A 22,995-nucleotide genomic window follows, 5' to 3' on the forward strand; every position below is an offset into this window, starting at 1 on the left:
GTGAGAGGCCTGGCCAGCAGCTGACGCCCAAAATCCAGGTCTTCTCCGGTCCCATGAGCGAGAGCGTCCCCACGAGCGTATCTGGATTCCGCCACCGACGCGCCGGCTCGAGCGCCAGCTTGACGAGCTTTGCATTCTACGACGAAGAGCAGGATTCCGGCGACGGCACCGAGGACGAGGACAGCGCCATCGACGACGACGACGACGACGAGAGCCTGTACAATGGGCATGCCGTTGACGATGTCGACGACCTGGAGGCGGCATCGCCGTCGCCCTCGTCGCACTCGCCGTCGCCATCGCGGCGCAAGTCGAGCGGCAGCCGAAAGTCGTCCGAGAGACCGTTGCTGCGCAGGGTCTCGTCGGCAGGCAGCACAGGCTCAGGCGCCGACTGGAGGGGGCGCCGGTCCAACCAGAAAATCTATATCATGACCGAAGACCTGACGATTGTCATTGCCGGCTTCAAGACGTCGCCTGTTGGCTACGCCCTCTATGCGCTTCTGTGCGTCGCCACGCTCGGCCTCGGCTGGCTGCTCTTCAGATGGCTGCCGCGGTGGCGCGTCACGATAGTCGGAAAGAGTGCGCCTCTAAAAGAGTGCGACTGGATCGTCATCGAGAACCAGTGGGGCGAGTTTGCCGTGCAGCACGTCAACCGCCAGACGTACGGACGCTCGCTCTCCACCGTCTTTGGCGACCCCGAAAAGGGCCGCCCGCGGGAATGGGACGAGGACGACGATCCGCTGATTGGCGAGCTGAGGTGCCTCGACTACCGCTATATCCGCTTCGTGTACCACCCCATCAAGGACAAATTCGTGCTCGCCAATACCTGGAAAGACCCCAGCTGGACCCATGTCTTGGCTCTCCGCGAGGGCCTCGACAACGATGAGCGCGACTACCGTGAACTCGTCTTTGGCAAGAATATGATTGACATTGCGGAAAAGACAGTCGGCCAGCTGCTCGTTGACGAGGTCTTCCATCCTTTTTATGTGTTCCAGATTGCCAGTCTGGTCCTCTGGTCGCTCGACGAGTACTACTACTACGCCTGTGCCATCTTCATCATCTCGGCTGTTAGTATCGTCACCACATTGATGGAGACAAAGGCCTCGATGAAGCGTCTGCGCGAGGTGTCTCGATTCGAGTGCGAAGTCCGTGTGCTGCGCAGCGGCTTCTGGACGCACGTCGATTCTGCCGAGCTTGTGCCTGGAGATGTCTACGAAGTTACGGATCCCGCACTTACGCAATTCCCCTGCGACAGTCTGCTACTTTCCGGAGACTGCATTGTCAACGAGAGCATGCTGACTGGCGAGTCTATTCCTGTATCCAAAATCCCCGTCACCAACCAGTCGCTGGATATGCTGGACCTCAGCGCTTCGGCGGTTCATCCCGAAGTTGCGCGACACATGCTGTTCAGTGGCACCAAGATTATTCGCGCTCGCAGGCCGCATGAAGACCACGACGATGATGAGGCTGCCGCACTGGCAATGGTCGTTCGTACGGGCTTCAACACCACAAAGGGCGCCTTGGTCCGATCAATGCTCTTCCCCAAACCCTCAGGCTTCAAGTTCTACCGCGACTCGTTCCGGTACATATCCGTCATGGCCATCATCGCCATGATTGGGTTTGTTGCGTCCTTTATCAACTTTGTCCATCTCGGTCTTGAGTGGCACTTGATTGTGGTACGCGCGCTCGACCTGATTACCATTGTCGTCCCTCCTGCGCTTCCCGCCACTCTCACCATCGGCACCAGCTTTGCGCTGTCGCGCTTAAAACAGAAGCAGATTTTTTGCATCAGCCCGCAACGAGTCAACGTCGGTGGCAAGCTTGACGTGGTCTGCTTTGACAAGACTGGTACGCTCACCGAAGAAGGCCTAGATGTGCTAGGTGTCCGCGTCGTCGAGCGGCCCCGGAACAGGTTCAGCGAGCTTCTTCCAGACTCGTACGACATTCTGCCCGCCTCACAGCACGACCGTGACCCAACAGTCGAGTACCATGCCCACAAGACCATCCTCTACACCATGGCTACTTGTCACTCACTGCGCAAGATTGACGATGAGCTGGTCGGCGACCCATTGGACGTGAAGATGTTTAAATTCACCGGCTGGAGCTACGAAGAAGGCGAGCAAAAGTCTGGCAATTCGGGTGATGATGGAGAAGAGCAAAAATTGTCGCCGTCTGTTGCTCGTCCGCCTCCTGGTCGCGAGTATGATGTCGACGATGTCCAAGACGAGGCCAGCAGAAAGCAGGTCGAGCTCGGTGTGATCAAGTCATTCGAGTTCGTCTCGCAGCTCCGCAGGGCCAGTGTCATTGTGCGGCAATTTGGTTCAAAGAGCGGACAAGTCTACGTCAAGGGTGCGCCTGAAGTGATGAAGGAGATCTGCCGCCCCGCAAGCTTTCCCACCGACTACGAGGAGCTCCTCTCCTTCTACACGCACCGCGGCTTCCGTGTCATCGCCTGCGCTACCAAGACGATTCCAAAGCTCAACTGGCTCAAAACTCAGAAGATGAAGAGGGAGGAAGCCGAGAGTGGTCTGGACTTTGTTGGTTTCATCATCTTCGAAAACAAGCTCAAGGACAGCACGGCCCCAGTCATCGAAGAGCTTGCGTGTGCCAACATCCGCAAGGTCATGTGTACCGGCGACAACATTCTCACTGCCATCAGTGTGGCTCGTGAATGCGGTCTCATCAACAAGACGGCTCACTGCTTCGTTCCGCACTTTGAAGAAGGCGACTCCCGTACTGCGCTCTCAAAGCTATGCTGGGAGAGTGTAGATGACCCAGTATTCAAGCTCGACGATACTACGCTAACGCCTCTTCCCCCGCCACCCGAAGCCGATGTCTCTCTCCCGTATGACATCTCCAATCTGCGCAACTACAGTTTGGCAGTCAGCGGTGATGTCTTCCGCTGGATCGTCGACTTTGCGTCCGAGTCGGTGCTGCGTGAGATGCTCGTCTGTGGTCAGGTCTTTGCCCGCATGTCGCCTGATGAAAAACATGAACTTGTTGAGAAATTGCAGTCGATCGACTACTGCGTCGGCTTCTGTGGCGACGGCGCAAATGACTGTGGAGCTCTCAAAGCCGCTGACGTCGGCATATCGCTTTCTGAAGCTGAAGCGTCAGTCGCTGCCCCTTTCACATCCAGGCAATTCGACATTAGCTGCGTGCCGCAAGTCATCAAGGAAGGTCGCGCTGCGCTCGTAACGAGCTTTAGCTGCTTCAAGTACATGAGCTTGTACAGTGCGATTCAGTTTTGCTCGGTATCTTTCCTGTATGCAAGCGCCAGCAACCTGGGCGACTTCCAGTTCCTTTTCATTGACCTTTTGCTCATCCTCCCCATTGCCATCTTCATGGGTTGGTCTGGAGCATACCCAGTCCTCAGTCGCAAGCGCCCGACGGCCAATCTGGTATCTCGGAAAGTGCTCACTCCGCTACTTGGACAGATGGTCCTGTGTATCCTGTGCCAGTTTACTGCATTCCACTTTGTGCAGCAGCAGAAGTGGTACATCGCACCCGTCATTGACAAGAACCACAGCAACTCGCTCAACTCACAGAACACTGCACTTTTCTTGACAAGCTGCTTCCAGTACATCCTTTCAGCTGTCGTCCTCAGCGTAGGCAAACCCTACCGCGAGCCCATGTCTCGCAACCTGCCGTTTATTACAACCATCTTCGTCACCCTTGCCATCACTCTCTACATGCTCTTTGACCCAGCCAAGTGGGTGAAGCAAGTCATGGAGCTCACGTACATGGACGTGCCATTCAAGACATTCATCCTCACGCTAGGCCTAGGCAACTTCATCCTAGCATATGCCAGCGAAAGAATTCTCTTCCCCGGCCTCGCAAAATGGATTGGCGTCGCCAAAGTCAGGCTTGGCGGCAAGAGGATGCAGAAGAAGCGAAAGGAGTACAAGATTATTGCCGAAAGCATGCGCATCTAGATGTGTTGAGATGTCTGTTTCCGAGGCGTCGCGTGGGTGGCTGTCATGTATAGAAAATGCCTTTGTCTTGATATACTGGGATATGTAGAAAATTTCGGGGTTGTTTAGTTTGTGAATGAAGTATTCGGCATAGTAGATCTGACTCTTTGCCATCTTTGATTCTCGCTTCTAGCTATTGGTGGTATGAAGAATGTGTATGTGCGGATGGTAGAAGGTGGGGAATACAGACAGGCAGGGAAGAAATGAGTAGCCTTGACTGATGCTGAAGCTCTTGATTCCATGAAGATGTAGTTTGTATATCTCGTTCATGTGCGTATTTCACCGCTTTGTTTCTATTCTGTACTTATTCCTATTCCTATTCCCATTTTCTATCCTGACGCACAGTTGCCTTGTAACCTATTCCCAGCGTACACTACAATATGCATACATGACGCTTAGTCTGTACTGACTAACCAACCCAGCATTTGACTAACCAACTAAACCATACACACGTGCACCGTTACATACACAAACCCAGATATCTTACCCAAGTAATTTAAAAAAAATATACCATCAAGTACAAACCATACTTAGATCCCCGCTGTTACCCGTGACCCACCAAACCCCCTCCCCCTCCCCCTCTTTATCTCTCCCATGCACATCTATGTACCTCCCCCATGTACATGTCGATTTCTCTCCTCCACACACACACACACACACACACACGCACATGCAACTCAAACAACCCACGACGTCACCACTTCGGCCCCTGTCCCCGCGAAACCATATAAATGTACTAACTACATCGCCTACTTAGGCGCGTGCACATGTGCATGTGCATGTGCATGTCAGATCATCTCATCTCATCCCGTCTCATCTCGTACTGCGTTATCTTGGCTTGCAGTCTTGTCTCGTCTTGTCGTCGTCTCACACCCCCACTTGATCGTACCGCATCGTACCATGTGTCTAGGGCATCATGCCATTTGTACGGCGAAAAAAAAAAAAGTAGGGGGGAAAAAAATAAACTAGCAAAACTATCTTTTCCCAAACTAGCCACGCAACCCTGCGCCCCTTGCTAGATAAGTACCAAACTAGCTAGGTACATAGGTAGCCTAGGTTACGTAGGTGTGTTGCTTGGGAGGGGGCACAGAACTGGGAAATTAGCTAGCTGGGAAGACGGGGGTAGGCTACATACATAACATGGCGGTAGGGAGATACAACGTTGTATGTATGTACTTATGTATCATACATACGTACCTATGTACGTATGTACTTACTTAACTATGCCATGATCCCGTGCCGCCCCCATGCACGCGCATCTACAATACGTATCCAAGTGTACACCTAAGTAGTAGTACCACATGGATACGTATAGATTGGTTCCCCCGCCTGAACCTTGTCCTTGCCATTGTCCCTCATCCTTGTACCTTACCTACACCACCACGTCCTTTAACCTTGAACCTTGGCATCTCCACCATCCCTATCCCTATCCCTATCCCCCCCCCCCCTTTCCTTGCCCTTGCCCTTGCCCTAGTCCTGACCCTGGCCCTGGTCCTGGTCCTTGCTTGCCCGTTTTCCCATCCCACTACTAACCACAACCACTTGCCTACCACTACTGTACTTACTTAGCGCTATTACTACATACCGCTGCCGGCCTGCCTGCCCGCCCGCTTCCTGCTACTAGCACTACACCTAGTACCGCTAGTACTTACGTACCGCTACTTAGACTAGGATAAGTACACCACCACCACCACCACCACCACCACCACCATCAGCAATCGGCATCGGCATCGGCATCGGCATCGGTACTTGACTTGGTTCCACCCTCCCACTCAGCCTTGTACTCTAAGTACTGTACCGTCAAGTACCTTTAAGCTTTAGTCTTTTTCTTTTTAGGAAAAAATAATAATAATAATAACAATACTAATAACGATGATGATAACAATGTTTTCTCCGCTGCACTCCGTTTTACAACGGACGTGTGCGCGCCAGACATGCATGCGTGTATATGCATGTAACAAGTAGGCCCCCGCGATGCGACGATGGGGGCGATGCTCCGTTCCGTCCCCCCCCCCGGAGGGTATCTTCGGTGCTTCTGTGGGGGTTCTACTTTTTTTGGATTTATTTGTGGTCGCCGATTAGAATGGATGTACTGGACTTATGTCAGGGTGAGGTAAGCAGGTGTAAGCGGAAATGGAGATAGATGGAGGTAAGGCGAGGTAGGATTAGGACTAGGCTAGACTAGACTAGACTAGACTAGACTAAGTAGGGGGGGGGGCGTTTCTGCTGTGGGATACTTACATGTAGTATTAAGTTTTTTGATTACTGAATTGTTAGCGTGGGGGCTGGTTTGGCTCGGCAGATGTATATAGTACATACATGGAGAGAGGAAGCGAGACCGAGGTGCAGAGATGGCAGAGATGCAGAGTGGAAAAGGCAGAGTGAATAGTCAAAGCTGTGCAAGCCATGTTACGTCAAAAAACGGGTATCTAGTTTATATCTTACGAGTTTCTGTTCTGTTCTGTTCTGTTCTGTCTACTTTGTAGCGTAGTGCGAGGTGTGTGGAAGCGGAGAGAAAAGCCAGAAAAGCAATTAAACAGAGTGAAATGGAAACGAGGAAGAAGAAAAGAAAAAAAAAGCAGAGAGTATAAAATCCTACGTATATATGCCGTGATATGTGGTGGTTTGTTTCCCCTCAAGCGCATGCCCCTGACCAAAAACTCCCGCAAGTCCTTAAAGCCCCGCACGCAAATCCCGCGTTCAACGCCTACTTGTGTTCATAACTTCGTTACATGTATGGTGGCCTTGGCCCCATATCTCCCGCTCCCGCTCCCGCTCTCGCTCCCAGTGCGTGTTGTGTTGTGTCTTTCAAGTTTTAAGCAAACCTTGCCACCCATCTGCCCTGTATGCGCTCTCTCTGTGTAATTCGATTTTGCAAGATAATTCGACAAGGGAGCATGGGTAAAAAAAAAGACAGAAAAAAAAAGTTTAAACTTTTGAAAAGTACCTGAAATCCACATCCACAAAGCATGCATACTGACAGGGTCCCGCACGTTGTGATTCGGCAGACGCTGAGATTTGTGAGAGAAGAACAAGAAGAAGAAGAAAGATCACACGAAGAAGAAGATACGAGATACGACCAAAAGAAAAGAAGAGGAAGAATAAAGAACAAGACTACTTCTTCCGCCTCTTTGGACTTCGCTTTCTCGTTTCGTCTTCGACTTCTTCTACCGTCGCCGCCGGACTGGTTGTGCTGCTGCTTCCTAAGCTGTCGACTCTACTGCTGTCAACACTCTCGTCGGTACCGCCATTCACAACCAAATGCCCCGTGTCGTCTGCGCCGTTGATGTCTGCAAAGTTGAATGCGTCACCGGCAGACTCGTCCAAAGGAGCCGCAGCATCAAAGTTGAAATCAGGCAGCACCGTGTGGTTGCCGTTGACGGCAGGGTGTGTGGCAACGTCGGTGGGGGCATTGTTGTCGGTGAAAAAGTCCTCGTCATGGACAAAATTGTCCATGTTTAGATCATACTGTCCTGGTTCACCAAGGCCGTTGGCGTCGAAATACGAGTTCTGATCGCCTATGCCTTCAATCTGGCCCGTTGGGCTGAGCGGCAATATGCGCTCGTGGATGTTCTGAATCTTGGAGTTTTGCTGATCCGACAGCTTCTGCAGCATTTCCAGTTGCTGCTGTGTGGCCTGGTATTGGGCGAGATCGTCGAGCAAGCGGCTGACTTCGGGCGGGTTGGGGTTGGTAAGGGCATTATCCGTGTTCTGTGCGGCGGTGTTATTGACAATCTGCGTTAGAACATCGTTCCGTTGTTGTTGAGTAAGAGGTACGTGTCCGTCCTGTGTCTGGTAGTTTGACAAGGCGGCCGCGTAGTCAAAGTCGGGTGCCTGGCTCGCTGATTGGCCAGCGCTCGCATTTGCATTTTGTATTGCCGACATGATTGCATCGTTTTCGGGCAGAGATGTCGCGTGGAGCGGCGGTTCACTCTTCGGCTGCGTTCCGGGCACTTTATCTGTGCCTTGAGGCGTCGAAAAAGAAGGCTGCGACTGCTGACGATTGTGCGGCACCGAGGACCTCAATGCTTGCTGCCGACTCCCCGGACGCGTGATGGGGCTTGCTAGCGGCCTTGTGGTCGGGCTCATGGTTGTGGCGCGGCCCGTGGTGGCTGGTGCAAGGTAGTCTTGCTGATTTGGCGTAGGCGCCGGCAGAATGGCAAGTGGCTTTCTATTCCTCTGCAGCTGCGACGACTTGTGTGCGTCTTGCATAGGGTAATCGTCCACATCAACCACATTACCATGGGGCTGCTGTCGCCCCGAAGGAAACATGTCGGAAAGGTTCATACCATTTGCGTTGTTTTCCAGGCTTCTGTTGTAAAAGGTCGCGAGAAATGTCAGAATGGCGTTTATGGAATTCTCGTGTCGGTCATGGAGCGCTTGGAAGGATGTTGCGCGTGAATACAGTTCCTCATTCTGCCGCTTGATTTGGGTCAAGACGTTGGAGATGAGTTTCTGCTGCTGCTGGAGTTCCCGAACCTCGACCCGCAGGCTGTTGTATTCCGACCGCGGAATCATGGCCATTTGCTCGTTTCCTCGGACAGCCACTTCTTCCACATAGCCCCCGCCCCCACTGTCCTGAATGTACTTGCGATCTTCATCGCTGTCGCCCTTGTTCTCATCGTCTCGTTTGCGCTTTGGCCCGGTCGGGGGATTCTTCGGCTTCTGGATCAGCCACAGCAGCTCGGGCCGGCCGCGCTTGAAGTATTTGTTGTAGTATTCGCTGGGCGCCTTTGCCTTGGTCTCGCTCGCTTTCATCGAATTGTCTGATAGGCCGACCTTCTTGTGGAAGCCGTACATGTTGAGCTGCCGTACAAAGGATGCATAGTTGTTGTGCTTGAACAGCTCGGGGATCAGCGTTCGTGCGAATTCGTCTTCGTCCAGCACGATAAAGCTATTACCGTCGTCGGACCATCGAATGAGGTTTTCGTTCTTGTTGTTGTCGAGGAAGCTGCCAAAAGTCAGTCAGCGTTCCGTAGCTGTAAGCATATCTGAATGATTGAAAAAAAGAACCGACTGACAGGACAAGATGCATGGAGTAGAAAAGAAAAGAATCTCACTCACCTGCTTAGTTTCTGGACGAACGGAGGGATCTGCTTCCGCTTCGCCTGTGCATCCTTCTTTGCAAGCGCAGCCTTTTGCTCGAGCTCCTCGTCATCATCGACCGTCTCCCACTGCTGCTGGGGGCTTGTGAATCCATCCCATTGGGTGCGGCGCGGGGCGGGTGCGAGCTGTTGATTTGTGTTTCGGCGTACCAATTGGCCCGACATCTCGGTGCCTTCGTTGTAGCCGTCGAGCGAGACGACGCGATTATGGCCAGGACCCATGTTTGCGGCGTAGTTGTCGTAAAGGGGCGGGTCGTTGAAATTCATGTCGGGCGCCACTGCAGGGTCGTTCCAGTTGATGTACTGATCCGCGGGGGCGGGGATATCGTGCTGGTATGTCTGGGTGGGGGCCTGCGGAGATGCGCCTGGCGCGCGTCGCTTGCGGTTCGACATAAGATTTGCGCGTTTTTGCTTGGGTGATGGGGGAGGGGATGTTGGACAGGGTTTTGTCTGCGATGGGTACCCGATGGAACCCGAGCCCCCTTTGAGGAAGAATCTTCACCAGGCTGGGGCGGATCTGAGGGCTGCAGAAGCCAAGCCGGGCCGGTCGCCAGTCGTGGGTGAAGCGCGCAGGTGACTCAGCGGTCGCCTTGGGTCGCGGGCGTCGACGAGCGCGCGGGCGTGGCGGTTATGTAGGCGGCGGGCGTGGATTGTTGCGGCGTTGTTGCGGTTTGGCGAGAAAGAGATCAGGCGATTGTGCTCAAACCGGCGGCGGGCGGGCACAAAGGACGGGCGGGCAGTAGCAAAGCGGGCTCGTATAGCCGCCGCACGAGGCGGGCGTGGCGGGCAGTGGGCAGGGCGTGCAGCGGCGCTGGCGGACAGGCATGGGCGGAGAGCACGATGAGTCAGCAGAAGCGGAGCATCAGATCATGGGCGCCCTGTGCAAGCTGTCTGGGCCGGGCAAGTTGGCCGCCGCGGGATGCCACAGCCATGGTGGATGGATGGATGGGGGGGGGGGGCACAGGGCGAGTCGAGGTGTTGCAACGGGTCGACGACGTTGACATTGGCACTATTGCCGTGACAGGTGCAGGGTAAGAGCCCGCGAGTCATGCTAGCGCGGCGTAAGCGAATGACGCTGGCAGTGCGGTGAAGTTGATCTCATCGCCGCCGTGAGAACAGAGAAGACGCGCGACATTGCCCATCCGCCTCGCGCCCCTTCGCCCGCTCACGCCTCTCTCGCTCCATCTCCCTCCCCCAAGGCGCCTCCGCACTCGTTGCGCCGCTGGCCAGCCCACCGTTGCCCGCTGCCCGCTGCCCGCCTCTGCATTGCTGCCTCGACGCTCTGCTGTCCAGCCTCAACTCCACCACCGTCCGCATTCGGCCCGCGCCCAGGTGGAATGATGGGAAATTGGCCAAATTCCATCACATGTCTGCCTACATTCCGATGCCTCGAGCAGTCACATGAGCTCAGGCCGGCTTCAAGGGGCCAGGATGCCGCATGCTCAGCCGCGCCACTCTACCCAAAACGGCTGTCTCGAGAACCCCATCTTACGATCCACGCCCAAGGTTGAGATCTGCTGGCCCTCCTGTTTCCGAACTTCCACGGCCACGCCCTCCGGAACCGCCGACGGGCTATTGCTTGCTCACCACTATACCCATGACGCGTCGGCCTCATCTACTCTACGTGCACACACACCATACATGCTGTATCCACACGCCCGTCCCCAAGCTCCTCCCACCCAGCCATTATAAAAGGCCCTCACATGCCACATGGCAAACACACACCACTTGGCTCCATTTCACCTTGATTGCGTGCAAACGTACAGGGGGTGAGTGGAGCAGCCAGGTGTTCAGATGATTCACCTTCCATTATTGTAACTGTTTGTTCCAGGCACCCTGCATCAACCTGAACTATAGTGATATCCAAACAGAAAAGCCAGGAAAGAGAGAAATGAGAAGAGAGAAAGAAAAGAAAGAAAGAAAGAACGAAAGAAATAAAAATAAAAATAAGAACAAGTGAAAGACCAAAAACCTTACGAGCGTCCCAATTGCGTGTCAAATATAGCTCTCTCTTCTCCCCACCCCCAGTCTTCCTCCCCCCCCTTCCTCATCGAAAACTAAAACACAGTACTACAACACATTGTCGGCAACCGTACAACTCAATATAAATGTGTAAAAACATATTTCCCCCAAGTTCATAAATGCTTTTTTTACTGTATCCAAAGTGGAAATGCGAGATTGGTGGGGCGCGGGCCCAATTTAGTTCTTCTGGATGTAATGTCTCTACCATCGTGGCATCATTCTCTTCGTATGCATCGTAAAGTCAATCCAGAGTGTTGTGTAAGTAGCGAGGGCCAAACTCTTGCGATAGGCCGTTAAACGTTGGTCATCGATTTTTCGTTCGTGGGTGCCATCGCACGTGCCGTTGAATGAGTGATGATACGTGCGACAACCTTGGGTTTTGTGCGTCGGACCTGACATGACTACTGGCCTACAAGAATCTCCACGTTGGATTGCGACGACAGTTCGTCGCTGCCGCGGTTCTGGTGTCCATTCTGTCGCGGCCGGCTGAAGCCTTGTCCTCGTTCCGGAAGCGGGCCGCGAGGCTGTCGCGATGGACGGTCGTCGTAGTTTGTGCTGAAGGTGCGGTGGCCCCCAATGGGGCCGGGAGCGTCCCACGACGTCATCTGTCGCAGCGATCGCGGGCTGCTGTTCTGCGGATAGCCAGACGAAAGCTGCATGCGACTCATTTCCCGTTCGAGCAGCCCGTCGTCGCGCTGAGACATGGAACCGGTAGTGGGCGTACCGTTGGGATTGGTCGAGCTGCCACTGTAGCCAAGCCCCTCGAGTGAGATGCCGCCAGGCCGGCCAATGGGATGGCTGGCAGTCGATGGGGCTGGCGATGGCGTGTATGATCTGAGGTCGGCATACGACTTGGCGCCACGCAGATTGGGCACCGCATTCAGTCCGCCAGGCGAATCCGGAAACCCAAGAAGACCCGATGGCTGTCGGTTGAAGGCATTGTAGAAGCCGCCCTCGGCGCGCACATCGCTAAAGTCGGTCGTGGCGGCACGGTTGAGGTTGCGGCGAGGCTGCTCCATGGGGTTGCTGCTCGACATCTGCGGCATGGGAGGGCTGAGGCCCTGGTTGTCGTAGACCTTGAAAATGTGCACCTGGCGCTGGTCGCCGGTACCCTTTGAAATGTGCGCAAGTCCGAGCTGGTGAGCCAGCGTGTGGATAGTGCGGCGCTGCAGCGGAGCCAGGTTGGCCGGGAACGTCATGCTGTCACGGTCCTTGGACTCCTTGAACAGGAGGAGCTGCGTGTAAAACTGCAGCGACTGGGGGTCGTTGAGGTCGACATCTAGACTGCCGTCAGCTGCATCATTCGCCACGTGTCTGGCGGCGTCGCTCGACATACCGACGGTCTTTTGGCCACTGCCCCTCATGGCGGAGACGGGCGAAGGCGAAGTGGCGGGCATGTGTGAGGCAAGAGAGCCAAACGACGCCTGCGACTGCAGGCCGCCACCGAGCGGGCGGTGTTGCTCCTCGAGCTGTCCGCGGCGCTCACGCTTCTCGCGCTCGATGCGCTCGCGCTCGGCGAGCGGCAGCATCTTCTTGTACTCGACGCGCAGTTTCCTGCCGTTGAGCTCAAAGTGGTTCATCGACTCGATGACGGCGGCGGTTTCCTCGGCCGTTGTGAAGTTGGCAAAGGCCAGGCCGCGGAAGACGCCATTGTCAAAGTGGTAGTTGAAGGCGTAGGGCAGGGGCAGACGCAGCTCCGTCATGAGCGAAACCAGCTGCTCCTTTTTCACGGCAAAGGGTATGTTTTTGATGACGATGGCCGTGGGGATGAGCTCCTCGTCGACGTCGTGGCCGTAGCTGTTGGTCTGCATCGTGTTCAGGTTGGTGTTGCTGAGGGCGAAGCTGGGCAGACCCTGGGGCTGCTGCTGCTGGTCCATCCAGCCCTGGAAAGCGTGTGTCAGTCCGAGTCGTCGTTTTTGTCGTATCTCGCACGCAAATAGAGAAGAAAAGAAAGAGCAAGAAAAAAACTGGCGGTTGCGAGGGAGAGGAGAGAGCTTACCGATGGCAGCGCACTGCGGCCGCCCTGGCGCTGCTGCGACTTGATGCGGGCGGCGGCGGCACCCCCCAGCGAGCCCAGGCCGGTGTTCTGGGCAAAGGCATTCGTGTTCCAGGCGGCAGCCGAGGCCATGTCGTAGCCGTAGCTGCCGGCGTGGATGGTCTGGTTGAGGCGCTCGTAGGAGCGAGGCTGTTCGTAAGCGCGCTGGTGGTCGTCCTGGGCGTACATGTTGGGCTGGGGCACTTGGCCGTAGGCGTCGAACTGGCGCGAGGGCATTCGGTGCAGAGAGCCGGGCTGGGGCTGGTTTCGTTGGGCAATGGGGGACCGCGACGTGCTCTGGTCGTAGCCCGACGAGTACATTATATGCGGTGAGGATTAGGGGGGTGGTCCGGGTCGTCAAGAGGACGTAGCGTGAGGGTTGCGAGGGAGGAGCAGCAGAAAATTAGGGCGGAGGTACGAGTCGGTGGCCCAAGCTCGCGGAGTGGTGAAATGAGCGGAAGGCGACGGTCGCGAACGGGTCCAGGACGAGCGAAGGGGTCGGGATGGGAAAAGGGGGTGTGGGTGTGGGTGAGAGATGAGGCTCGAGCCGCCGCGGTCGAGGGCTGGCGTGCGTGACGGACGGGCAATAACCAGGGATGGAGGGGCCAGGCGGACCAGGCGTTTGGCTTTGTGGCCTCTGGGGGGGGACGGCGGACGAGCGTGTTCCTGTCTTCCCCTGTGACGCCGCACGTTTTTTTATTTTTTATGGCTGCGCTGGGGGCTGGGGGGGGGGGGAGTTGAGACGGGGCGGGCTCAGGGCAGGGCGGGCAGGGCAGACAGGCAGACAGGGAGGACAGGCTAGCAGACGTCAAGAAGGTTCGCCAGGCGCCTAGCAGGACCCGAGCAGGCGGCGGCGGCGAGGGAGAAAGCTGTGTGTGTGTGTGGGTGTGGGTGGGCTGGGCGTAGTCAGGGACGACGAAGGAGGAGCTCCGAAAGAGAGAAGGGCGGCGGCCGCTTATGCTTTGGGTTGCAAAAGTCTCTCCAGCGCCCGCTAACGGCGCGGGGAGACGGCTGCACACGTGCGCACACGCTCCTGGCGAGTCGACGGCCAGAGCAGAGAGGCAGACGGCTGCAACGCGCATGCCCGCCCAGCATTCGCTCAACACTCGCTGCCCAGCCCGCCAGCCCGCCAGCCCGTTCCAACTCGGCCTCTTCCTCGTGCTGCGACTGCTACTTGCTGCTTGCTAGTTTCGCTGCGCACGCGTTTACGGCGCTGAGCCTGCCAGTCCCAGGCCCAGCGCCAGTGCTGCTGATGCCACCCCCCTCCCCCCCCGTCCTCGCAGTCGTATTCCTGGCCACGCCCGCCCACGCTCTCCCTGTCTGGCTGCTGACACGCCATTCCATTCATTATTAGTACTATGACTGTGGCCGGCATAATGCCTGTACGGCACAAAGGCCCCATTACTCGCGGCACCACTCGCTCGCGCGCGCCCTCTCTTTCTCTCTCTCTCTCGTTCGCGCGCCAGGACGCGCCACAGCCCCCCCTCCCCCCCGGCACAGACGTCCAAGTACGTACCACGACTGCTACTACGCCTATGTATGTACTAGCAGGTCTACTGTGTGCCCGTCTACATATCAATGTAATGTACACAGGCACAGCGACGGCAGAAAGGACGGACTGGCTGGCCCGGCGTTCTGGAAGTCGCCAGGTGGCGGGCCGTAGCGTTAGCTTCCCTGCTAATAACGTCGTCGACCACGACAAAACCCTCTCCAGGGACATCTCTCAAACTACTACTACTACCACTACTACTACCACCACCACCACCACCACCACCACTACCACCACTACGCCCTCTGCGCCCGCCTCTGCCCGCCGCAATCGCTGCAGCGCCCAGATGCAAACATGCGGTCAGGACAGGACGAACCCGAGGCTCCTGCGTTTCTCCCACTCCCAAGCCCGGTCACGACGCTCGGGGAACATGATGGCGCCCACCACACGTCGTCAGCTGCACGTTGCCACCGGTAATCTCCCGGTCTATGTACCCTTCACCACCACCGCTGCTGCTGCTACTGCTGCACCCCAGATGACATGTGCAGTCTGTGTGCACAGTAATGACCTTGCATAGCGCCCTGTCCCCCGTCCCCTCTCTATTCATTCGCTATCCACGCTTGCACAACCCCCCAACACTCGTACAGTCAGCCCCCCCCCCATGCCCCATTTCACACACCCATCCCCATCTACGCCCACACACACACACACGCACACATATAACGCGCCCTCACACACGCATCGCGGACCCGACACGAGGGCTTGCCAACCACTCGCCATGTCGCACTCCATGTCCATACCCACTGCAAACGGGGCTCCCCATTTCGATAAGGCTAGGAATAATTTCGGCCGCCCTCTTGGCCACTACAAGTCGATCACAAAGGGCTTCCCGCTTTTATCAAGTTTCCGACTGGCTGCGCCCTCCTCATGTCGTTGGAAGGATCGCTTAGACGCATGCATGGAAAATCATGTGATGCAAGCCACTCGTCTTCCTGCCCGCGACCGCGGCCTTGTTTTTTTTTTCCTTTCTTCGTCTTCTATTCCTCGTGCGCCCTCTGCTCGCCATGGCATGCGCCATAATTCGTCCAACACAACAACTGTGCCTGTTCCTCCTACACCTCCCCCCCTGCATGCATGCCCCTCAGTCGTCAAAGTCGAGCAGTCGTGACCATTCCGTCTCGCCCACCCGTCGGAACTCGGCCCCTGCTGCAAACTGCCCGCTCGCTTCCCATGCCTGCATGGTTGCTTGGTCGTAGGGTCCATTGACATCGCCCTCGGCTGCGTTGAGCCAGTGGAACTCCCACTGCACTGCTTCAGGGTTAGGCTTCCTCCAGTCTTCTCCCGTCTCGCGCTTGTACTGCCGCATAATCGATTCACGCGGCAGCTCGTAAATATCCTCGACCCCACGGTCGGACAGACGGCTGGCACACTCGGTTATTGAGTCAATCACCTGCTTTGCCTTGGCCGCTGCTGCTTCCTGTGCGGGATCTGCATCCACTTCCATGGTCTCGCCCTTCTTCTTTTTCTTGGCCCAGTGGTTGTTGCTCGCCTTCTTTGGCGCCGCCTTGCCATATCGCACTAGCGCCTCCATGGGCGTCTCTCCTACTTCGAGGTGCGCAATCAGCGTCGACAGCACGTCGCTCGTCGCTATCGAGTCTTCGGCGCGCTCGCGCGCTTTTCGCTCCGCATCCCTCTTTTCCTGCGCCTCCTTGGCCTTCTTCATGTCCTTCTTGGATATGCCCTCGAGCCACGAATCCTGCACCGCCTCGGGGTCAAACGCCTTGCGCACGTAGTTGCCCGCCTCGTCAAACCGCCCCTCTTCCTGCTCTGCGCGCATGTTGAAGGCGTCCAGCTTGGGCGCATGCTTCTTCTTGCTGCCCGCACCCAGCTCCTCGTCCATGTCCGAGTCGAGCCGGTCGCGCTCTTCGTCGTCGCCCTCGTCGCTGCTGCTCTCCACCTCATCCGTGGCACCCTTTGCGTCTTTTGTGAAATTTGCAGCCACGTGACCTCCCGACTTGCTGCTTTCTTCCTGCCCTTCAATCTCGGCGTTGTCCAAGAAGCGCAGTTTCTTCTTGTCCGTTTGCCCTCTCCGTAGCTCCTCGTCCTGCTCCTCGTCCTTGTCCTCCTCTGCAAACATGTCATCGTCATCATCCTCGTCTTTGGCAGGCTTTTCTTTTTTATGGCTGGCCTCTGCGCGGACGTCAAAGTTCTCCGTGGAGCTGTCGGAATCGTAGCCGTCAATATTGACGGCGTTCCGCTTGATGCCGGCACTTTTCCCTATAACATCGGCTTCCAATGCAGGGTCGTCGTCGTCGTCGTCAGCGGCATCCTGGGCGAGTGTCGAGGGATTGCGCGGATCGAAGCGAGGTTTCTTCGTCGACGGCTCGTCCTTGTCCATGGGGTGAGTGCGTGCAAAGTGCTCGCCGGCGCGCTTTGGCCGTGCAGGATTGTAGGTGCCGCTCGAGCTGGCCATGGTGTGAGCGAGTGTGTGGAATGAGGTGAGGCTTGGGTATTGGGCCAGTGACGTACGTCTTCGCGCGCTCTAGAAATTTGGAGCTTGGGCCACCTGCGGCGTTAGCACTGAGGTTCCGACATGCGCTTGTGGCTCAAACAGTTTCCCCTACTGTGGTTACCTAGGGTTGCTAGCCTAGGCTTCGTCATCTGCGATCCCATACTTACATCCATACTTACATACGTCTCCCGCTTCTATCGCCTGCTCCGAGTTTCCTGCTCGTCCCTACCCCTCTCCCTTCTACCCGCAGGCCTTCCTGACTCCATCTTCGCTCATTCATCCCGTATCCAAAATGGTGAGAGGCGCCCCGCCACTACCTCTGTCCTGCTTCTCAACTCACCACCTCTAGTTCAATCCAAACTTTTACGACCAAGACGATCCCATGGCCATGTACCAAGCCATGCGACGCGGCGGCGCTCCCCGGCGCTTCGACGAATACTTCCGTTGCTACCCCATTGCCATGCTGCCTGGCCCCGAGCGCCCAGAGGCAAACCACGGCGGCAAGGTGTTTCTTCCTCCCAGCGCTCTCGACAAGCTCACTCGGCTGCACATCACATACCCTATGCTCTTTGAGCTCATCAATGGAAAGCAAGACGGAAAGAAGACGCACGCAGGTGTGCTGGAGTTTATTGCAGAAGAAGGCAAGATCTATCTGCCGTACTGGCTGATGGAGACGCTCAAGCTGGAACCTGGGGATCTCCTGCAAGTCAAGTCGACCGACATACCTCTCGGCACCTTTATCAAGCTCCAGCCCCAAGACTCGTCCTTCCTGGAAATCTCGGACCCAAAGGCCGTCCTCGAAAACGCGTTTCGCAACTTTTCGTGCCTCACCACGGGCGACATCTTCACATTTTCGTATAATGACAATGTGTACAGCATAGCCGTGCTCGAGACCAGGCCAGACCATCCAAGCAAGGCTGTATGCACCATTGAGACGGACCTGTCAGTTGACTTTGCACCACCAGTGGGCTACCAGGAGCCACAGAAGACTAGCGGAACTAGTACGCCGCGGAGCGGAAAGGGCGTCATGGCTGGCAAGGGCGGAACTCTGCATGCTCACGGCACCATGGCGGAAGCGATCAACTATGCGGCCATTGCGCCCTCTGCGACGACTGCGGCCAATGGAGCAAAAGCAACATCATCAAACTTTATCAGCACAGGCCACAAGCTACTTAAGAAGGGCAGCAAGGCACCTACCCCGCAAGCCTCGACACCTGTTGCCGGACAATCGACAAACCCACCACCGGTCGTGCGGCGCTCCAACGGTCCACAGCCCCTCAGATTGCCACCCAGCAAGCTGTTCTTCGGGTACGAGATTACCCCGCTCAAGAACAAGGAAGAGGAAGGCGAGCAAAAGGATTCGAAGCACTTTGAGGGTTCAGGCCAAACTCTGCGGAAGAAGAAGGGCGACAAATGAGGTAATGGACTGGGTGGAATGGGAGACAGGGACCGTTTTTGATACGCAATGCTCGGAAAGGAAAGCATTTCATGGCGTTGGCAAGGATAGGAAATAAGGCGTTTGCACCTATACCATGGGGCGGTTATAGAGAGACGAATGAATACTTGCCTCTTTCTAATGTGTTGACTTGATGGACGGTGTTGACAGGATTGATACGGCAAGGATGAAATGAGAACAGGCAGGCAGCTAATAAACCCATGAATTGCATTTGCTGGATGATTTTGACTATATCGACTGCACGAAGAGTGGTTGCAGTCAGTCCATCAAATCATGATATGAAACCTTTCCACCCCATTACCATTACCATTACCATACCCATGGTGAAGTACAAAAAAAACAAAGAGAGACAATCCTCATCCCATCATTCCATTTATGCAACCTCATAAACATCATGAGACTCTGTTTGAACTAACCCCCAACTTCCCGTCATGACTCTCCCCTTTTTTTCTCGCTCTCGCACTGCTTTTCTCTGTTTTTCAAACTTGAGTCTCAACTTCCTCCTCCTTGATACCACCACCACCACCACCACCATCGAGTCCATTCTCCGTCTCCGTCTCCGTCTCCGCAGCACTAGCAGAAGTCTCTTCTTCCTTCTTCTGCTTGGATTTACGCGCACGCGGCTTCTTGGTCGGCGTCTCGGTATCTGCATCGTCGGCGGAACGCTTGTTCTTGTTGGGCGTCGCAGTGCTGCTGCTGCTGTTGTTGTCCTTTGCCGGCGTCTCCGTCTTGCGCAGTTTGGCGCCGCCTTCAGGAAGAACCCAGCCGTACTCGTCGTACAGCTTGCGCTGCTCCACGCGGAACCGCGACACCTTGATTTTGACCCCGTTGTAGTTTGTCCCCGGGAACACCGTCACGAGGCGCTCGTAGTCTTCAGATGTGAGGTAGCGGCCTTGGATTAGCACGAGGAGCTGTGAGGGGGGCGTGTCAGTGTGTCAGTGTGTCAGTGAGGAGGAGGAGAGAAGGGGTTCGAGTTACCTTGCGCTCGTTTTCGAGGGTCCAGCGGAAAGTCTGGGAGAAAGTTGTAAGTTTTGGGTTCAGCTGGGAGGGAAGCAGAGTGAGTGTACTTACACCGCCCTCAGCTTCAGTGCCATCGCTTGCGGCGACCTTTTTCTTGGGAGGCATGTCAAGTGTTTTTTTTGGTTGGGGTTTGGGCGGTTGGAAGATCTTGAAAGTTGTTTGAGGTGGTGGGATGGAAAAAGAGTGTTGGAGAAAAAGACAGTGCAAGGAGGGGGTTTTATATTAGATAGTGGAATCTGGATTAGGGAATTATGAGTGAGGGCGGATGAAGGTGAGAGTGAGGGCTGCTAGTTTGAGTGAGGATGAGCTAGGTGCCCTCAGCCTTCACTTGACGTCCAGCTGAACAGCACTGGTGTGTAGGGAGAATATTCACTGGTCAATGACGAGCGACTACGCGATATTGGTCCATGCTACGGATTGTCTTGCAGTCTTGAGGTGAAAGGAGAGTATCCCTGGGTAATTGGCACAACGCACGATATTGGACATGTTGTGTGTCGTCTTGACAGTGTTGGTGTGACAGGAGAATATTCACTGGATAATTGGCACAACGCGCGATATTGGACATGTTGTGTGTGTCGTCCTCGCAGTTGTTTGAATTTGATTTCTACCAAGTCTGCAGACATACAAATCTCGCACAAGCCATCGTCTGGCTCTTCTCAGACTGTTCGAATTCACGATATAGCCGACGACACGAATACTACACCCGTCGTCCTGTAACATGGCCGCAGTGAGTATCTTGACAAAGGAGTGAAAAGCAACAGCAGGACTTGATTGGCCCACGTCCAGAGTACCCAAAGGGCCATATGTGAGGCGTGGGTGGAAATGTACAGTAGCAGCAGAGCAGACTAGGGAAACGGGCCAAAGCATATATATAAAACAAAACGCGTAAAGAAAAAAAAGTAAACCAGACAGACGGGCTACTCGGTAATGCTCACATAAGCCAGCGGCGACGACGGATTGGTAGGTAGCACGCGGATGGCGGTTTCACGCAGCAATTCTCGTCCGGCGTATAAATGGAACGCGTGGAGCCGGGGGGTGGGAGGCGTCGTCATGGGGCGGGCGGGTTCGTATCGTCGGCGGGTGCAGCAGGTACATACGTACGTGGGCGTTTGGGCGCAGTGGCTGTGGCTGTCTGGCGTGCGTCTGGTGACTTTGATGGCTGGGGGCACGGCAAAGCCTCACTGGGGCAGGCCGGGCGGTGTTTGGGGTTTGGGGTCGGGCCGGGCGTGTGCGCCTAGGAATTTAGGGCTGACTCTGGAGGCGGGCCCGTGCGCGCAGGTACGTCTTCCGCCGCCCTGCCGCCGCCGCCTCCCAACGACGTCGCCGTTTACTCGGACTTCCGCCTCACCATCAGCCCAGCAGCGCCGCCAGACGCCCGGATCGCCTTTTATGTAAGACGACGCGACTCGCACGCGACTCTCCTCTGCTCAGCTTCATCCAGCATCCACCGCGCCCTCGCTGTGGCGCCGAGCACTCGCACTGGGCACCGCGCCCGCCGGCCTGAAGCGTAGGTTTCGGCTTTGCACGCGGCACCAGGTCAATCTATCTCCATCGTGCCGTGCTGATGGCTCCGGTGCCGCCGGTAGCGCTCCTGTTTCTTGCTCTTTCTCCGTCTCCTCCGCCGTCGCCTTGGACCTGGCTGTGACTGGCGGGCAGCCCTCACGCCACACCCGTCGACTGACGACGAAACCATGTGCATGTGTGCCGCTGAGACACGACGAGGGGCCATGCTCCCAGAGCCCCCGGCATGCCACTCGGCAGCCAAGGCCACCGCCAAAAGACGCCCAGCCTGCGAAGCATGTCTTCGTGGCTTGCTGTTCGGACTTGCTGCTTGAACTCAGATGACTACGGGCCCACTGCTTCAACGTGGCTGAGCACACCAATCGACACCCCTACTGTAGCTCCTCTCCACGCCCATGGCCTCTTAGCGTCACGTAACTTGACCTGTCAATTTCCTCAAAGGTTAGCTACGGCCAATGGCGTCGCCGCCAGACAGGGGCACGCTTCCGTTGCTCTCCTGCTTCGACACGCTGCCTATACAGCCAGCTTGCTGAAAAACGTCCTTTGCCGCCCAGTTGCTGTACAATGTACTCGTGGATCCATTCGTCGCCGTCCTGCTTCAAGCCTCCTCTTCTTCCCCCTCTTCTCCTGCTCGTTCATGTCTCTACCCACTTGGACTACTACCAGCGTACACGACAGTCCATCACAAATACCCCCCAGCTCCGCTTCGCCTCAGAATGTGCATTCGCGTCGTTGAGAAATTCCCAGTCTGTGGCTGTATCTATCATGTCCACTCAGTGGACCGTTGCGCCTCATATGGACGACATCCCGTCGTCGACAAGATCATCTGGGTCGGGGCTTCGTGTGAGGAGCATACCAGCCGGAAGAGCCACCAGATGCATTTTGCGAGGATGAGCAGCTTGTACAGCACCACCACCACCTCCTCCTCCTCCTCTTGTCTGGCCGATACATTGGTCCTTTCCACCAAATAGCCAGCGAAGCCCTTGTGGTCGAGACAGCCAAAAAAAAACCACACGGGTTGCTGGTGGAAATGGCCAGTGGCATTTTCCAGACCCAATTTGGAAGGTAAACTACCACCCGTCAGTGTGCTGTGGGTCCTGGACATGACACGAATTACAGGCTGATACAAAGGACAGTGCTCTATGATCGCCAGTACCATACCAGATTGTTATGACTCAGTCAAGATGCCATCCCGAACGTAGATCACTGCCGGCTTGCGACGTCGTAACCCACCGGACGGCTCGCACTTACCCAGGCAATAGATGACCCAGCAAAGAAAAAAACAACAGACATGACCACCGGAAACGTGCGCAAAGCTGTGCTTGAAGTTGCGACCACGCATGCCATCTCTGCGACATGGCGTCAGCTGACTGGGCTCCAAAAGAGCTGTTTGTACAAGATAGCCCAAGAGTTGCAACTGCCGAACGGCTGGCGAGCCCCACGCTGTCCCCCCTCGTTCTCTCAACGCCTTTGCGACTATCTGAATTACGTGTTGAATTATATTCGGTGGTATACGACACCCCCCAAACCCACCGAGAAGATCCAAGCCCAGCAGCCAGCACGTGTTGGTCCGCCTTGCGCCTCACGTCGCCGTGCCCAGGTCCTCTTTTTTTCGCCAGGGAAGATCCCTAGTCCAGGTCATCCTCACACCACCAGAGAGACTGGGGCATGTTGACAGGGCCCAGCGTTTACTCGATATGGTGGGCAGCCAGGCGTCGTGTCCAATGAACCGCGGGGCCCCCAGTTATGTAGGTTCAGCAGGGGTCAGTTTTGTGCCCGCCCAGGTTTCGGACCCGCATTATGTACATGTTGTCCTTCTCGGCCAAGGCTTCGAATCCGGTACAGCACCAACGGCTTTTTGCCC

General features: G+C 55.9%; 8 protein-coding genes across 8 annotated transcripts in view; 3 read left to right on the forward strand and 5 right to left on the reverse strand.

The window, feature by feature from the left end:
• Nucleotides 1-4,087, forward strand: part of SETTUDRAFT_167942 (uncharacterized protein) — a 5,409-nt gene extending 1,322 nt beyond the window's left edge. The window contains exon 3 of the mRNA XM_008025058.1: nt 39-4,087. Within this exon, the coding sequence (XP_008023249.1) occupies nt 39-3,932 (3,894 nt within the window). The 3' untranslated portion in view covers nt 3,933-4,087. The remainder of the gene's footprint in view (nt 1-38) is intronic.
• Nucleotides 4,088-7,085: 2,998 nt separating this feature from the next.
• SETTUDRAFT_26712 (uncharacterized protein) lies at nt 7,086-9,469 on the reverse strand (the record flags this gene model as incomplete). The annotated part of the gene is made up of 2 exons (XM_008024705.1): nt 7,086-8,922; nt 9,036-9,469. The coding sequence occupies 2 exons, from the start codon at nt 9,467-9,469 to the stop codon at nt 7,086-7,088; spliced, it is 2,271 nt and encodes a 756-aa protein (XP_008022896.1).
• Nucleotides 9,470-11,499: 2,030 nt separating this feature from the next.
• Nucleotides 11,500-13,454, reverse strand: SETTUDRAFT_105857 (uncharacterized protein; the record flags this gene model as incomplete). The annotated part of the gene is made up of 3 exons (XM_008025059.1): nt 11,500-12,377; nt 12,435-12,981; nt 13,098-13,454. The coding sequence occupies 3 exons, from the start codon at nt 13,452-13,454 to the stop codon at nt 11,500-11,502; spliced, it is 1,782 nt and encodes a 593-aa protein (XP_008023250.1).
• A 1,262-nt stretch (nt 13,455-14,716) lies between these two features.
• SETTUDRAFT_37989 (uncharacterized protein) lies at nt 14,717-15,199 on the forward strand (the record flags this gene model as incomplete). The annotated part of the gene is made up of 1 exon (XM_008024742.1): nt 14,717-15,199. One exon carries the CDS (start codon nt 14,717-14,719, stop codon nt 15,197-15,199), a length of 483 nt encoding a protein of 160 aa, XP_008022933.1.
• A 92-nt stretch (nt 15,200-15,291) lies between these two features.
• SETTUDRAFT_167946 (uncharacterized protein) lies at nt 15,292-17,119 on the reverse strand. The gene has a single exon (XM_008025060.1). It carries the CDS (start codon nt 17,093-17,095, stop codon nt 15,764-15,766), a length of 1,332 nt encoding a protein of 443 aa, XP_008023251.1. The 5' UTR covers nt 17,096-17,119; the 3' UTR covers nt 15,292-15,763.
• A 267-nt stretch (nt 17,120-17,386) lies between these two features.
• SETTUDRAFT_167947 (uncharacterized protein) lies at nt 17,387-18,663 on the forward strand. The gene is made up of 2 exons (XM_008025061.1): nt 17,387-17,429; nt 17,484-18,663. The coding sequence occupies exons 1-2, from the start codon at nt 17,427-17,429 to the stop codon at nt 18,549-18,551; spliced, it is 1,071 nt and encodes a 356-aa protein (XP_008023252.1). The 5' UTR covers nt 17,387-17,426; the 3' UTR covers nt 18,552-18,663.
• Nucleotides 18,664-19,069: 406 nt separating this feature from the next.
• SETTUDRAFT_26716 (uncharacterized protein) lies at nt 19,070-19,715 on the reverse strand (the record flags this gene model as incomplete). Its single annotated transcript, XM_008024706.1, has 3 exons — nt 19,070-19,501; nt 19,569-19,601; nt 19,662-19,715. The coding sequence occupies 3 exons, from the start codon at nt 19,713-19,715 to the stop codon at nt 19,070-19,072; spliced, it is 519 nt and encodes a 172-aa protein (XP_008022897.1).
• A 2,207-nt stretch (nt 19,716-21,922) lies between these two features.
• Nucleotides 21,923-22,175, reverse strand: SETTUDRAFT_159860 (uncharacterized protein; the record flags this gene model as incomplete). The annotated part of the gene is made up of 2 exons (XM_008025062.1): nt 21,923-22,113; nt 22,142-22,175. The coding sequence occupies 2 exons, from the start codon at nt 22,173-22,175 to the stop codon at nt 21,923-21,925; spliced, it is 225 nt and encodes a 74-aa protein (XP_008023253.1).
• Between the last annotated feature and the right edge of the window lie 820 nt (nt 22,176-22,995).

Source organism: Exserohilum turcica (genome assembly GCF_000359705.1).
Source record: "Exserohilum turcica Et28A unplaced genomic scaffold SETTUscaffold_13, whole genome shotgun sequence".
Taxonomy (NCBI): domain Eukaryota; kingdom Fungi; phylum Ascomycota; class Dothideomycetes; order Pleosporales; family Pleosporaceae; genus Exserohilum; species Exserohilum turcicum.

Coding starts and splice junctions, on each gene's coding strand:
- SETTUDRAFT_167946 (XM_008025060.1), bottom strand. CDS start 17,095: ATGGCCAGCTCGAGCGGCACCTACAATCCTGCACGGCCAAAGCGCGCC.